Here is a 16,356-nt window from a genome sequence, read left to right as displayed (position 1 = left end):
CCCTCACAGAAGAGTTGCTTTGGTACTCACTGCTTCCACTCGGCCTCAGTGCATCCAAGGTGCATGATGCAGGGCAGCCCTAGGGACATGGAGTGCCTGCTGGGCTATGCCTGCTAATGGAGGGTTCTGCCATGCAGGACACCTACCAAACTTTTCTACCCCTGCATGAAAATAGGGAGGGCTGAGCACATGGCACAAGCAGAGCCTGGCAGCAGCTGGAAGAGCTGGGAGCCAGAGGTGGAGACAATTTGTTCTTGGTGCCAGGGAACATCAGGAAATGTCTGTAGAGGTGCAGCCTTGGCCTGGCAGACTGCCTGTGGGGTCACGGGTGTGAATGCTGCCTGCCCTCTGCACTGCTGCACCTGTGGTAACTGAGTGCACTGGGACACGTGGGGTTCAGAAACAGATGTCGGAGGAGAGACTCAGTGAAGGTCTATACAGTCAGGACTAACACAAAGATGATGAACAAGACAGACTAGTTTACTGTTACTCATGACATATGATCTGTCCCCTATAAAATTTTAAATCTCTATCACAGCTGCTACTAACATAATAATAGCTTTCAAAAGCATTTCTGATTCCCATCAGGACTTTGCAATTTATAATGAAAATATTTCCATTATCTCAGGTAACCACAGAAGTGAAGGCCATAAATATTGTTTGTTTCATTGACTGAGTATAACTCAGGCTTCCACCAAATTCCATTACAATTGTGATATATTTTCTCTGCAGATCAAGGATGTAGAAGTCCTCAACTGCGAATATGGCAAGAACACAATTAAGTTCCTTCGCCTTCATACAGAAGGGAAGAAGCACTTTGTTAAAGAAGTGGAAGTGTGCACACATCTCCGGCTGACTTCTTGTCATGAGTACCTGAATGGAAACAACTCTGCTGTGATACCTACAGACACCATAAAGAATATTGTCCTTGTGTTGGCCAAGAAAAATGGGGTATTTTTTATTTTTTTTAACTAACCTTGCTGTTTCTTATGACTTCATTTGGAAGCGTTTGTTATAATAACATTTTACTTTCAAAATAGTCTCCCTGCCATTAACATGTCAAAGCAGCACTAGTGACCTTCAGTGATTTGGGAGAAAATTTTTCCTCCTCCAGTCTTTATCCTGTGGATTCCTCCTTAGTTTTCCAAAGCCTTTTATTTTCTCACAGAACTAGCGTAGTTTTTGTAGATCTGTCATAGAGGACTCATCTTCTTAAATTTAATAGCACATACTACTGCATTATTCCTATATAGCATTTTAAACAGAAGGTCTCAATGTATGTGAGACTCTTCTTAATTCTGTCAACTGTTACTTACCTCCCTCAATTGCATCTATCATAATGACAATCTGTAGCGTAAATTGTCTGTCTTGGTAATGAAATCTCACTTTTAGCCTGCAAAGCTTAATCAGAATATTGCTATGATTATTTCAGCATTGTATCCTCAAAGCAGAAGGCTTCTCTAGCAGTTTTTCCAAGGACTGCAGCTCGCTGTACTACAGAATGGGAGATTTCTGACATTACTCTAGTTGTTATTTGCAGCGTATGCTGCAAGCTGATCAAATGACTACGCACAGTGTGCAACATCAAAAATGAGAGAAATCCGTATTTTTATCAACACTGATCCTTCCTAAATATTTGCAACAATCAGAACAATCTACTCTCATACACGAGGTAATTGCTTCTTTCTAACAAGTCTGCTTTTTTGTCTTAGATCGCAACTTTAGAACAATTCGCTATAGATATCTGTCAACACTTCATGACAACATTTTGCCAAGTGGCGTACGTCAAAACCTATGTTCAAGAAGTACCATGGCAACGTCTACACGAGGTATCTAAAATACTAATACATTCCATCTGTTATTCTGAAGCCATTCATCACTCTCTTAGTTCTTGTTTTCAGGTTAAAATAGCATTTACTGCACTTTTACTTACATGTAAATTACAATGTAAATTCTTAAATTGCAGAACGGTGTTCCCCACATCCACTCATTCATATACGCTCCTAATGGGATCCGCTTTTGCGAAGCTGAGCAGTGCCGAAATGGTGAGAAAAGAATTTGCAGCTTTTTCTACTGTAAATATTTCTGCCAATGAGATATGAAGATGTTTTAGAGATAGCTAAAGGTTTTACAGGGCTTACAGCACTGTAAACTGCTCCAGAGGTCTAAAACGAAGAATACCTTTATAGTCTCATTTGGCAGTTCTTGATCTCTGAGACATGGCTGAAGAGCTAATGTAGCTCATATTTGTGTATATATCCTAAACATATAATGCTCAACAGCACATCCAGCAGTAGTGCTATATGCTGTCACAGGGTTTAATAGCATTCTGAGAACAGTCTGCATACTTTTTTACCTTATACTGCATTTTGCAGTCTCGTTATTATCATTATCCTACAGAGAATGCATCATGAAACCCCACCACTGTAGGTCAGTTGTCTAGTTTGCAGTTATTTTCAAAACCCTGTCAACATGCCTTGGTTTTATTTCTAAGCAACCTGCAGTTTCATTGCTGCAAACCAGGCTGGCTTGAACATGGTGAGCACTCAGGTCTACGTGCAAACAGTTTTTCACATGAAAATACTTCAGAGTGCACTTACTATTTTTGTATACCATGCATAAACAAAGCACCATTTGGCTTCACTAATTGTTTTATGATACCTAAACGACACAGGCTTTCAAGCTCAACTGTCTGTCCATAAATTTGCATTCCAAAGAAAGTGTAAAAATCCTCTCTTTTTGCTATGACTCAACAAGAAAGTAAATTCAATCTCATTGGGTTAGTGTTTCCTTTAACCCACCTTTCAGACTACTAGGAAATGAGCTGACACCACTACATCATTTCACACAGTGGGTTTATAGGGTTTAGACATTAGTTTGGTATCTATCTGTTACTACCCTAGTGTAACTTCGAACTGTTTCCCATCCTACCCTCTCTCCCTGTTTTCCTAATGTGTCAAGGTTAGGACCAGTGGTGAGACCAGTTTCTGACAGACAGGACACAAGTCCTGAGAGACACATTTGAGCACCATCCCTGTGTTCCTACTGAAAGAAAAGAGAAAGCCCATATGCATCTCCAGTGTCTCTTAGCCTAACGCTAGCTATGTTAACTACTGCTGTATTTTTGGCAGCCTTAATAGTATAAACATTGTTTTCTGGGCAATGGTACGAAAGAAACCTGAATTTAAAACATGAAAAAGAGTTTATGCTTTCCTGAAAAGCTGCTGTACAGATTGAATTAAATTTTTCGTCATCTTGAAAAGCCAGCATAAAATTCTTCAATTTCAGGTTTTACATAAACAAAACAAGCCTTTAAGGTTTACTGAAGAAACCACCTTTCCTTCTTAGCCTTCCCTTCATGTAGCCTTCTAGCTGTTTCTGTAGGATTCCCTGCCTAGGTGAACAATAACTAAAGATAAGATTTCAAATCTGTTTTATTTTTCTCATAAGAGAACCTTCTCTATCTTTAGCACCCTCCTATGCACCTATCAGCCAGGCAAAGAAATATATTTCTCAGTTAATCCTCTTTTAACACTTTTCTCATCATTAAAAGAAACCCAGTGAGACTTAATAGACTTATAGGCTTATCATTTTTTGCCATTATATCAGCTGATAAAAGGCTCAGAGATTTTTAGAAACTGAAAACATCATAAGTAACTTAATAGTCAACATTTGCCAACTGAAGACACAGCACAAAAAATGCTGAAAGCACAGCAGGATCTGTTCACCTTTAAAGCTTTGTCTATGCATTATATTCTTCAGTGCAAGTTTCAGGGTGATTCCTACACAGCCAGCCAGCCTTTCAGTAGAACATTCATCACAAGCAGCTTTTTCTAACACGGCCATGGATTTGAATATGAGATAAATATGTCTCCAGGTTCACTGATAGCATCTACAATACATTAATACCTTTGAATTACAATCTTATACCCAATGAATTCATCAAGATCTGGACAAATCCCAGAATATCCTGTCCAAGGACAGTCTCTTCTTTAGATTTTATTAAAGCTTTAGTAAATAGCAGGGGGGTGTAGCCAAAATTATAGATATACCTTCTTGGACTCATTAAAAAAAAAAGAGAAAAAATACACAAAAAGCAGTTTTGACAATGTCCAGTGACAGAGCAGTTTAAAAAAACCCCAAACCTCTAAACAATCATGTCATTTAGAGATATCAATCACAGTGGAGTTATTTCCAGTATAAACTCCTGCAAAGACACAATTTAAAGACCAAGTCTCTCAGTCTTCCCAGTCCAAGGCAGGATTGCTATGCACCACACATATTCAAGGATTAATTTTTAACTAGGTAGTGTGAGCACCAAGAGCAGCACAGAAACAGCAGCCCAGGCTTCTGACACTGACTATCTGTACAGGCTCTGAATAAGCCTGCATGCCTTAAGGTCTCTCTTTTCTGAATCTGCATTTTTTTGGCAGCTCTGGTCAGTGAAATTTTCAGCTATCAGTTTGGTGTGCATTAAACAACTGACCACTAGAAACTGTTTAGCTGCCAGCCAAAAGGGTTGTCAGAACAAAAAGTTCAGAACACACCTTTTTAACCGCTTGGTCTTTGGAAGATGATACTCCACGCATGCAGCAGTGATCCACAACAGCACATTTTATAAATAGTGGCTACAAGAAAAAGCACTGTCAGTTTGAACCTGTGGGTGGCATCTGTATAGGTGCCAGCTCTTGCTAATTAGCTGAACAGCAGGATTTGCATTGGCTCCTTGCCCTCTCGTTCTTACGGATGCAAAACTCACAACAGAATTTCTGATGGAGGCTCCAAGTCTTTGTACTGGGAGTTTTCTAGGCTTGTCTGTGTTGTTAGAAAAAGCTCATCACATCTTTTCTGTACACTGCAGCACTAGTAGCCTATTTAGTTTCCCTTTAGAGCAATTAGTAGTCCCTGAACTGACATCAGTAAGAGCCAACCCAAAGCATGTCAAGGAGGTGAGATAGAGGGTGTCCTCAGCTCTCCTTGACTGCAGCTCAGGGATTCTCTGTTTTCTAGATTGAGCTCCAATTGCAGTAGTTTCTGTCTTGTTTCTTACCTCTCTGCTAACATCTGTGTGCAGAAAGTAATTTTTAAAAGTAGTTAGGCTTGCAAGAGGAGCACACGAGTGAGTCCTGAAGAGACAGCTTCATAGCTCTGAAGCTGTCACTACAAGTAAGCACACAGAGGTTTCTTTCTCACTGCCTAAAAAGGAGCTCATACTGTCTCATGTTTTTGGATCACAGGTCCTCTGGTTGTTTTTGCTGGAATTAAAGACCTGAAACTTATGAAGACAACACAGTCTGGATTTGAAGGCTTCTGTAAAAATGAACACACTACACTTCCTGAAAGAAATGACAGGATTTTATGTGGAGAGCTCTTCTGCAAATGGTCATATGGCGAATGCAAGGATTTTGACTTTGACTGCATATGGTATGCATCGTATCAAATAGTATCTATTATCTAACCTGTGATCCCAAAGTCCCTCTATACAATACAGCAGGTGTAAGGGCCAGAACTGCAGTTGCTGTGCACCAGCCAATGCCGCAGATCTCAGTGAAAGTGTTATCACTTGTACAGGGGGTGAGAGACACCCTTTGGGGGTACTCCTCTCTTTGATGGTGCACCAACAGATAGTATTTAAATGGACAGTTCAGTGTTCAATACAGAGCACTTCAGGAGAACAAACAACCAATTTGTTAAATACTTTCAGCAAAACACCTATTTGTGAACTATACAGCTAGGGGAGAGGAATGGGGGGGATTTGGATGTGACAGGACAGAGAAATTGTTCTTCCATAAAACTCCATGTGCTATGTATTCATCAGAACAGACAGAGAAAATAAATGTTAAAAATCCCAACAACAAGGACAACAGCAAACCCACAGTAAAGCATTATGGATCTAAACAGAGACAGCCAATACAAGGTTTTGTAAGAACCTGTGTTACCTCTAGGAACAAAATCCGTGAATGTATCCTTGAAGCATTTGCTGGGCCACCTGACTGTGGGGAATATTCACCCTCTTACCAGAAAACTGTCAACTGCATCCAGATGCACGTCCTTTGCAAAGTACCACAGGTATCATCATTCCTCTTGCTGATGTTTTACTTTAATGAATGTTAACCAGACCACTGAGAAGACCAAAATGAGCCTAGTATTTCCTCTGGCAGTTCTAGATAAGACTGGAAATTGTTTGGTGGTACAGCTAGATGGTCTGAAAAAACTGTGAACACACTGAGAAGTTCCAATGCTGCTCCCTAGCTGTGAACACAATGGGGGAGAACATATCACTCAGTGCTTGGCAGGACATGAGTAAAAGTGAAAGGGATGCTACAGCATTGTCTACACATTCCATAGACTATACAGGGGGTGAGGAGGAAGTGTTTGCATTGCTTTTCTTTACAGTGAGTGAAAAGACTGGCAAACTGTTGGCTAAAAAGGTCCCCTAATTCATTGTCTCATCTATTGTCTTGGTTTCAGGTACAAGTCATAGAAGTCGTCTTGAACAACACTTTTTATAATGTTGTAGACATGAAGAATCTAGGCTTGACCAATGACAAAGAAGTAAGTAAATGCTCCTAGCACAACTTGCTTGGACTCTTTAGAAATACTCAGCCTTAAGGCATAGCAGCAGTTCTGCATAGAACAGGGTTAAAAGGAGCAAATTTTCTCTCCCAGCCCAGTGAAAGCTGCACCTTACTTCTGAAAGAGATTTACACTGATTACACAGGAAAGATAATTGCCTTTCTGTGTTGTTGAGAAAAGCTAAAGGAGTACAGGGGAGTGCTTTGGCTATCAAAGGGATCTGTAACAGAGACTACCGTCTGAAAAATCATTCCTGTTTTCACCAGTGCTCTGACTTTCAGTTATAATGTCAACCTGTGCAGTTTTAACCAAGCAGAATGCATCATGGCATCATTTCACATAGCCAGGTAGTGTGAAAAGACAGCCCACTATGGCTCTTCCTGCTTCGCTGGCAGCACTGAGCTGCCAGGGAGCATTCTTGGTGAAGTGGGGTTACAAGCAGATTAGCTAGGCTATAGGCTAACCGAGTGACTGAAAACCAGCACTCTACAGGAGCAGTGAAGGGATGTTTTTGTAGCCATTAGAAGCCAAAGCAGATTGGTCCAACATCGGACGAGGTATAAGCCTGTGATCAGGCGGAGGGTCAGAGATGTAGGTGATGAGATACATTTGCTCCTCCTTCCACAGCTGCTCTAGCTGACAGTCAAGCCCAGCTGAAAGTCTGTTATGTTATCCTTGTGTGACAGAGAGAAACTGGGTTATTCCATTTTGCATCAGTGGTCTATAGTGTTTATGCTCTAGTCTCCTTCCCTAAATCTTGTGATTTTGCTGCCACACTATCCTCCTCTTGTGCTCTTTCAGGTGGACATTATAGATCTACTTTCACTTGAGATAACAACATCTACCATTGATGTTCGTAAGAGAAAGAAAGGGCCTGGACATGATTTTATGAATTGAACAGCTGTAGTTTCTGCTGTGATGGTGTTGGCACATCCCTGTCTCAGAAATGACTTCTCTGTTTATGCTCATCCCCCTCAGGTTCTGGTTCCAGTGGAAACTCCTTATGGCTCCTGTGCTTGCACACTTGGCAGGAAGACATTCTTAGAAGCACAAGTCCATATGCTAAAAGATGAAAGGCAAAATCTGTTTGGACTGGCAGCTGCCCAAAGAAACTAAAGTTCTTGACTACACTCACACCTTCCTGATAAACTTAGTAGTATGGCTTTCCTATCAACATATACTCCTTATTGGCCACTTCCATTGCTGACTACTTTTCCCTCTATGAACTCCTGAGGTTAGGATTTCTGAAGGACCCTCAGGAAGTCACAAATCAAAGTCTGTCCCTGAATCTCAGTGTGATTTGCAGATTAAAATCCCCTATGCTCTTTTGGAAATCCTAGCTGGAAACATTACAGTAAATTAGTTTTTAAACCAGATATTCCCAGACCTCTTAATGAAACAATTAACTTGATAATGTCTATAACATGTTTTTGTCATGTAAAATCAGCAACTCTCTATATTCTATTTATTAATGATCCTTCAGTAAAATGAATATACAGGCACAAGAGCAGATGTTTCATTGACATAACCTGTCATGACCCTTTGATGCCATACTGCTCTACAGGGCTCAGGTTCTGACCCTGTAACTGCATAGGGAATCAGACACTGATTTCTTTGTGAGGAAATGAAGAAAAAGGAAAAGAAAAGAAAGTCTCTCTCGTATCTCCTTTGAGGTGTGAATAGTAACAGCTGTTGACTAATTTCTCTGCATGTATTCTGACTGCATGGCTGCTGCTGCTACTCATCGGACTATACAGTTACTATATAACTACTTTTATATTAATCCCTGAGGTGTTTGAGGTTTTGGGCTATCTAAGTTTAATTAAATAGTTTTCCTAAATCTAATAATCTCCTCATGACTTCTGAGCAGGCAGGAGTCAACCTAAGTAACCCTATTACTTTTGGGAGGGGTAGGGAGAAAGCTAGACAGACAGACAGTGCGTATCTATCTTACTTCAGTTATGCCAGGTGGTAACTTTGAACATAGAGATAAAACTATACAGCCAACAATTCTCATCTTGCAAACTGAGGCTACCACATTTGAAACAGAACTTCTGGCAGCTTCAAGCCGCCGTTCTCATTATCTGAGTGTCATTTTCACAGATCCCATGTGACAGAGTGCAAATCCAATGGGAACTGCCCAGTTACTTTTGAAAACCACAATTCAGTTGTTTTTGTGCCTTCTCAGTTCAGCAAACCTGCAGCATTCCTCTGGGTACAATCATTAAATTCACAGGCACTGAAAATGAGGAGCATGTCCCGCACTGTGTGACATTTTGAGGTGCTTTGCAAGACAGGAACTTGCTTTGGTGAGCAAGATGTAACAGATGCAAAGGGAAGACACTGCTCACAAGCCTGAGATATCTCCTGAAAAACAACAGGACAAATGACATTACAGAGTGAGGCTCTCCCAGATATGCTGTTCTCTGGTCACTAGCAAATTCCAAAAGTTTTATTTACAACACTTTCAGCTTTTGCCAGGGACGTTATTTCATACCTCGTTAGATTGTGTTGTATTGTACTTGTGGGTTAATGTCTTGCTACTTCTGCCATTTTCAGGTGCTTGTAATTTATTAATGTATCTTTTAAGGGCAAATAAAGAGCAACATCAAAAGAACAAACTCGTGTTTGACTATTTACCAAATAAGAAATTAAACCATTTACTACCTATATATAAATGCAAACACTGCAAGTAAAGAAATATGTTTTAGTTCAGCCAGTTTTACCTCAAAAACTGACCAGTCTTGTTCCAAATGACAATTCACTACCAGTAGGTGGAAAAACAGATGAAAAAGGATCTTACTGAATATTTTGGCATTTACCTCTTTCTAAACAAGACAGATCTTCACAACCCACTTTCTCTCTACCTTATGAGAAGCCTATTGCATTAGGCAGAAAGTTTCCTTTGTTACTATTTGTGCTTCATTTGTGGGCTTGTAAGGTAACAGTGGACTAACCTTCCTGGCAGAACAAGGACACAATGCAGCAAGCAGTTGTTTGTTCAGACTTTCCTGTGGCAACAAGCACATATGTATGCTCATGCAATGCGGTTTCTATAAACCTTCACAGACATGCAGATTTTCATCAAGTCTTTAAAGGCATCTCGGCACAGCTCCATGCAGCACTGAAAACTCGAGTCACTTATGTGGGCAGATCGCTTCTAAAGAAAGTACTTAAGCAATCGGAAGAAGGCCAGATTTTCCATATGCAATTAGATTCACATAACAATAGCATAAATCATTCTCAAAAATGGGACTTAGCCAGACTTATCTGGGCCTGAAACCTGACCAAGTTTCCACTACCTTCATTAGATTCAGTCTCCACAATGGACTTGCATTATTTTAATTGAAAGATATTTTTTGTTTCAGTTCCTGTCCTGAGGAGCTGTTCAAGTTGTTTACTGTGTTTTACTCAGAGGCAACTCTGATGCTTTGCTGGTGAAATTACACTTGATGAAAATAAGCAGCAGCTAGCAGAACACAGAATTACCATTTAAAATACATCTTCTTGCTGATAACATGAACCGTGCTGGTCCTGGGCTACATCCCAGTAGTTTCTAGGGCCTGGAGCCTTCTACCAAGAAATATGGTGTTTCATGTGCGCAAACAATCATTTTAGCATCTGATTCTTTCACATTCTGTTTCTGTTCAATTCTGATAGCTGCCCAGGACAGTCCAACAGCAATCATCCTCAGCTGCTGCCCTTGCTCCAAAACCAACCAATATCACATAGATAAAATGCACTAGCTAAACTCATTAGCCAGTATTTAAAACAGAGATAAAGTATCACTGTCAGGGTCAGTACAAGTGATCTGTCTTCACCGGCTGGATTATTCTATACATGTATTCAGGCTACCTGTTTTCTAACACACATTTAAACCTTTGAAGTGACAAAAAAAACCCCTTTCTGGCTAGAAATCCCCAAATAAATACTTTGGAAGTTAGAATTCTGCAATTTGTGTGCATACAACAGCCAACCATTTTCTTCCTGAAAGTGCACAGCTGTACCTAAAAAGGATACCTATTAAATATCTCCAGATATAGGATCAAAAATGTAAACTCACATCTCAACTATAATTAGGATATAAACTGTTTTCTGAGATTGATCCTTACCATACATAGCAGGGTGGTCCCATATATACATATATATTACAAGGTATACATATATATAGAAAAGATATTATAAATTGCACTTACTAGATCTGATGATGTATGCATAGACCGATCTATGCCAATCAAATAAAAAACAACACAAGATGGTGTTAGTTGTTACATATATTTATTACAGACATACAAACTCTCCACTGCATTGAGTTGAAGCCTGCTATGTCCTCCTCAAGGTTCATACCAAATTATACCCCAGGACAGCAGTTCACTTCTGCCAGGCTCACAAAAAAACAAATGATGAACAGAACCAGGAAAGGGGCACATACCGTATAGGTGCCTGCCAGAGAGAGCTGGAGGAGTACTTCATGGACTTGTGTGGCAGAAGCAAACATAATCATTCAGTCCTGTTAGCTGACCATAGCAGGTCAGGTTTTGCTGCAAGTAAGTGCTTCCCTGTGGGGATGAGCATTTGTAGCCCAGGCCCCAATGGACAAATGTGTACAGGGGAGCCAGCCTAGAAGTGGAACATAAGGTAACAGAGGCAAGAGACACTAGAACATAAGCACAAAGATGAGGGGGAGGAAAAAAGGGGGGGGAAATACATTCATAGTAAAAAATATCAGACAAATCAAAGTCAAATAAAATAAAATAATAATTAAAAAAATTAATAAATCAGTGATGACATGTATCTCTCTCATCTGGCTACTTCAAAGCTGGAAACAAAAACCCAAACCAAACAATACTGGAGGGACAAAAAAAGTAGAAAAATAAGGGGAGTAGAGAAAACTTCGGTGCAGAGGGAAGCATAACAGCAGAAACCAGAGTACTCAAGTACTAAAGGTGGCTTCTGCCACCCCTCAAGAGTGACATTAGGCATGAATTCCCATATTAACATCTACATCTGACTGTAAAAGTCATGAGCTCAAGTGTTAATGGCCTTGTACTCCTGCAATGTTTCCAAGTAAAGAAGCCCAGCAAACAGGCATGTAGTATTTATACAGAAGGGAGGAAGAAGAGGAGTATCCTTGTGAAACAGGATTGCTACACCCAGGCACACGCTCACTTCCACGCTTCTCCCTGTGGTTTGGCCACCAGCTGGGAAACAAACTCAGCTACAAGTTCCTTACTCTTTACTTCCTTCCTCCTGCTGCACCCCACCAGCACAACATAAAGCAACGTTACTCTTGAATCAGACATCAGTGCAAATTATGAGCTTTCCCTCCCTTTTTTGATATGATTTAGCTGCTACAAAGTCAGGGCATTCCTCAGTGTAGCAAGTGCTGCAGTGTTCATAGAGGGACAGCTGGATTACAGCAATCATCTGAAAAGACGAAGAGAACATCCTGAGATGAGTACAAGCCTGCCAATGCCAAGACATTTGTTGTTGCTTTATCAGCAGATCAGCTGATGATGCAGCAGTTATAACTGCTGACTGCTCCTTTAAAGAAGATGCTCACAAGTGCAGCATATAAATACAACACTGGTCTCCTGTACTCACCAGCAGCCTTCAGAAGCAGTGGAACTCTCACATGGAAACAAAGGGCCACTTACAGGCTTCATGGTGCTCCCCTTGGGCTCTCCAGGTGTTTGAGGTTACAGTTGCATCCCCCAGATTTACAGCATCTACCACATAATGTTATTCTGGGAGTAAGCTGAACACATATCTGGGATCCAAAGGAGCATCACTAAATCAAACAATTCCCGAATTATAGGGGCTAAGCAAAAAAGAATTTAATGAACTTGTTACATTATCATATTGAAAAGAAGTCAGCCTTCCCAATAGGAATTAAAGCTATGTATTAAATCAGTCTGCCTATTATTCCAATGGAAGACTGCCTTTGCAGGCTGTTGACAGCCACTGCCATCTGCACTACCCCTAGGGAAAGCTGCTGTCAAAACTGAGCAACGCAGAGGTGAAGGAGTATGGAGGCCTTTGGTGTGACGGAATGGGACATGGATGGACTCTTCTGGATGACATTCCCCAGCACCAATCAAGTCCTCTTGTTCTGTTGGAGGAAGCAGAAGCCAATCCATTGCCTGTGTAAATTGTCCCTGAGGTGAAGGTGAGAGAGCAGAACAGACTTTCTCTGTACTGCTCAATTCATCCCACTGCCTGCTGAGACAGTGATGGTTACATTGTTGAAATGCAAATATGCAGTCAATTTCCTACCTGACTGTTGGACCAAAACTCCTTCCAGGAAAGGAAGGAACTGCTGTTCTGACTTGGAAGTAAAGAACCAGAGTGGAGAAAGTGAGATAATGTTTTTTCTGGTCATGCTCAGACTCAGCCTGAGCTGATATTTTAGATAATATTGTGTCCTGGGTTCAGCAGCAGCAGTCAGTTTTTCTTCTTAGTAGCTGGTGCAGCGCTGTGGTTTTGACTTTCAGCCTGGGAATAATACTGATAAAGCCAATGTTTTCAGTTACTGGTCAGAATGTTTACCCTGACCAAGGACTTTGTGAGTCTCATGCTCTGTCAGGGAGGAGGGAGGAGAAGCCGGGAGGAAGCAGGGACAGGACACCTGACCCAAACTAGCCAAAGAGGTATTCCATACCACAGCACGTCATGCCCAGGATGTAGAGCTGAGAGTTCCTGGAAGGGCTGGATCACTGCAGGGTGGGGGTGAGGTACCGGTCGGTGAGCGGTTGTATTCTCTTCCCTTGTTATTTCCCTTATCATTATCATTATTGGTGGTAGCAGTAGTGATTTGTGTTATACCTTAGTTATTAAACTGTTCTTATCTCAACCCGTGGGAGTTGCATTCTTTCGATTCTCTTCCCCGTCCCTTCAGGAGTGGAGGGAAGAAAGGTGTGTGTGGGGGGGAAGTAGACTGCGCGGTTCTAATTTACAGCCTGGGCTTAAACCATGACATATTGCCATTAAAAAAATGAAAAATACATTTGTAGCTTCCCCCAGACTCGCAGAAAGTAAGACCCTCTGCTTCTCAATTTACTGTGATTGTAATTGAAGTGTGACAGTGAAAAGAGGAGTGTTGAAGATAACTGACCAATTAAATGCCCTTTTTTAAAAAGAGGAAGTAGTAAAGGACTTGGTAGAATTTGAATCTGTTGAAAAAAGCAGTGAAAAGATAGAAGAGTTCATTTAGTGAGTAATCACTGATAGCAAGAGCCTAACGTGACATTTTGCCTTGGCCATTTTTAACTAGGAGTGACCCATGGGGGCCGCTCCCTTTGTTACAGCTGCTGAGTCTTGTCCTAGAATTATAAGAGCAAAGAATTTTCTACAGGTTGAACAAGTGCAGCACATAAAAGCAAACTGTTTTAAAGAAACACAGTGGGAGGGGAGATACCAGCAAGCAGACAGATCCATTTTCTCTGGCTTGAGAAAGTGACCTGGGTGGATAGACACAGCCACAGCCTCCATACATATGGAGGCTTGTATGTGCTTTATGTGTGGTACCTGGTACTACATTTGGATGCAAAGAGAACATGTTATGCATTGTGTATCTACAGCTTGAGAGTAAAGTGAACATCAGAGCTGATGAACAGTACTAATATATATTTCACAACCGTCATACCAAAGAAGGATTCTGTAATGCTTTCAAATCATTTTAAAAGTGCTATGAAAGATTCTGATAGATGTGCACTAGTGGTATTATGCAAAGGGTAAGAAGAGGGGAAGGGAATAGGAGGACCTTGGCTGTGGCACGTGTCTCCGTTCTTGTGCTGACAGGCAGCAGGGCAGGGAAGCTGTTGCTCTGCTCCTTCAAAACTGCCTCTAGGAGAAGGCCACTTTCTAAATTGCTGGTTCAGCGTGACAGCAAGGAGATCCGCAGCACTGAGACCATCCTCACTCTCACACCCACTATCAACTGAGCAGTTGGACACTGGCAGCTTAACCACCACCCAAAGCACGGGGAGGTCTTTTAAGAAGGAGGATCTCTCCTATCTGCAGGCATATTAAGGGCATGTTATAAACTGTATTCCTGCAAACTCTCTGATTGCAGAACTGCAGTATTGACAGGGTATCCAGTAATGCCTATCAGTCGCTTCCTCATCTCAACAGCAGCTGTGTTTTCTGCAAGAGAAATGGGAGCTAAAAATAATCTGGCTTTGACTTCCTCTCTCAAACCAGCCAGTCTCTTTTAAAAAGACTTTTTATTCTCACAGAAAAAAAGCAAGGAGAATGTAACTGACAAAATCAGAACAGTCACCTGCACAAAGTGAGCAGCAGCATTAGAAAGCTCAGAGAACAGCAGGAAACTACAATACGGATCAGGGACATTAAAAAAAATAATTGTTACAGTTCTGAGCAACCTCCTCCAAATTCCTTTTCACATTTTGCAGCAAGACTTCCATTAGGTCTCTACTTGCACAAACCAGTTAGGGGAGCTGATCAAAAGTGAAATACAATCTGGATGTTTCCGAATGCAGCTCATTTGTTCATTAAAACATATTAAACGAACAAACAGTGCTCAGTAATCACCAAATGAGCTCTCGCGGCTACAGTAAAGATTTTACTCCCTCATGGAATAAGTATGTTTTAATTTTATGTCAAACATAGATCTATGAAATGTGTTAATCCCACACCAAGCATGTATATGCAGAAAAAGAGAATACTCAATTCATCCTTCAGTAACATAGCACTATGTATTCTCCTGCAACAATAATCCTACAAAAAAAAGGGCTGGTAGGCATCTCCAGACTGCTACACATAGCTGGTTCACATAATCCTTTTCATAAGCATACTGAAATCTCTATTAAAATATTTAGAAGGATCCCTACTTCCAGTAGGTATGTCTGGACACTGTCAAAATATAAACAAAATCATAAGCAGAATTCAGACAGTACTTGAAGTGTGCACAATATGAAGGACAGAAAGGGAAATGGTGAATACATTCCCATCTCCTATCATGTGTCTCGAATTCCAAATAAATACATAGTACAAGGAAACAAAGTATACAAGAAAGCATGCTGCTGTGTATACTTTATGCATTATACCATATAACTTGAGCTTTACCTAGGTAAATGTTAATAGGTACAGCATACCTATTAACATGGCTTTACCCCTTCTCAAATCCCAACTCTAGAAACCAAAAGCAACTCTTTTAGCACTGCAGCATCAACAATCACACCTTGCGCCTGGCCAAGTCAGAAACAAAGGCAGGGCCCCCGCCTAGGCAGGAGATTAAAGGAGCTTGCCCTTTCTCTTCCTGAATCCTGCTCCTACTTGGCAGAAAGCACCACTCTCTTTTTACCTTCTTCCTTCTCAGCTGCACCCACTCACTATTTCCTCCCACACCATTTCCACTTTGACCACTCTCCTGCTTATTTCCTACTTCCCGGATCCTTTGCTAAGCCTCATTGATGTAACCTCACATCCCAGCTTCTGGGGTCATCACAAAGCTTTCATGGCCCCAGAAGATGGTGAGCCCAGACATAGATAGACCATGGGCAGGCTATCTCTCAGGCATTTTAGGGCAAATCACCTTGCTGTACCAGGGCCAGCACAGCACCTCTACACCACTGATGGCTCTAGAAAGTGGTAAGAGAAGCACAGATGCTACTGGTGAACTGTGACCAGGGCTTCTCCTTCCCCAGTATATAACACTAGATAAGAAAAAGCAAAATAATTATGTTTTTAAATATCTTGGTAGGTGGTATTAAAAGTAATCACAAGAACATAAAATATTAAGTAGGTTTTGGCACCTTT

The 16,356-nt window shown here is 41.0% G+C and overlaps 1 protein-coding gene across 1 annotated transcript; it reads left to right on the top strand.

Annotated features, from left to right (window-relative positions):
• Positions 1-604: 604 nt before the first annotated feature.
• LOC308223811 (uricase-like) lies at positions 605-7,692 on the top strand (the record flags this gene model as incomplete). The annotated part of the gene is made up of 8 exons (XM_080623257.1): positions 605-628; positions 733-951; positions 1,713-1,829; positions 1,967-2,045; positions 5,238-5,424; positions 5,946-6,069; positions 6,472-6,555; positions 7,555-7,692. 8 exons carry the CDS (start codon positions 605-607, stop codon positions 7,690-7,692), a joined length of 972 nt encoding a protein of 323 aa, XP_080479383.1.
• Between the last annotated feature and the right edge of the window lie 8,664 nt (positions 7,693-16,356).

The sequence above is a fragment of the Psittacula echo genome, assembly GCF_963264785.1.
Source record: "Psittacula echo genome assembly, chromosome: 7".
NCBI lineage: Eukaryota > Metazoa > Chordata > Aves > Psittaciformes > Psittacidae > Psittacula > Psittacula echo.
This window is presented reverse-complemented; position numbering and strand designations above follow the sequence as displayed.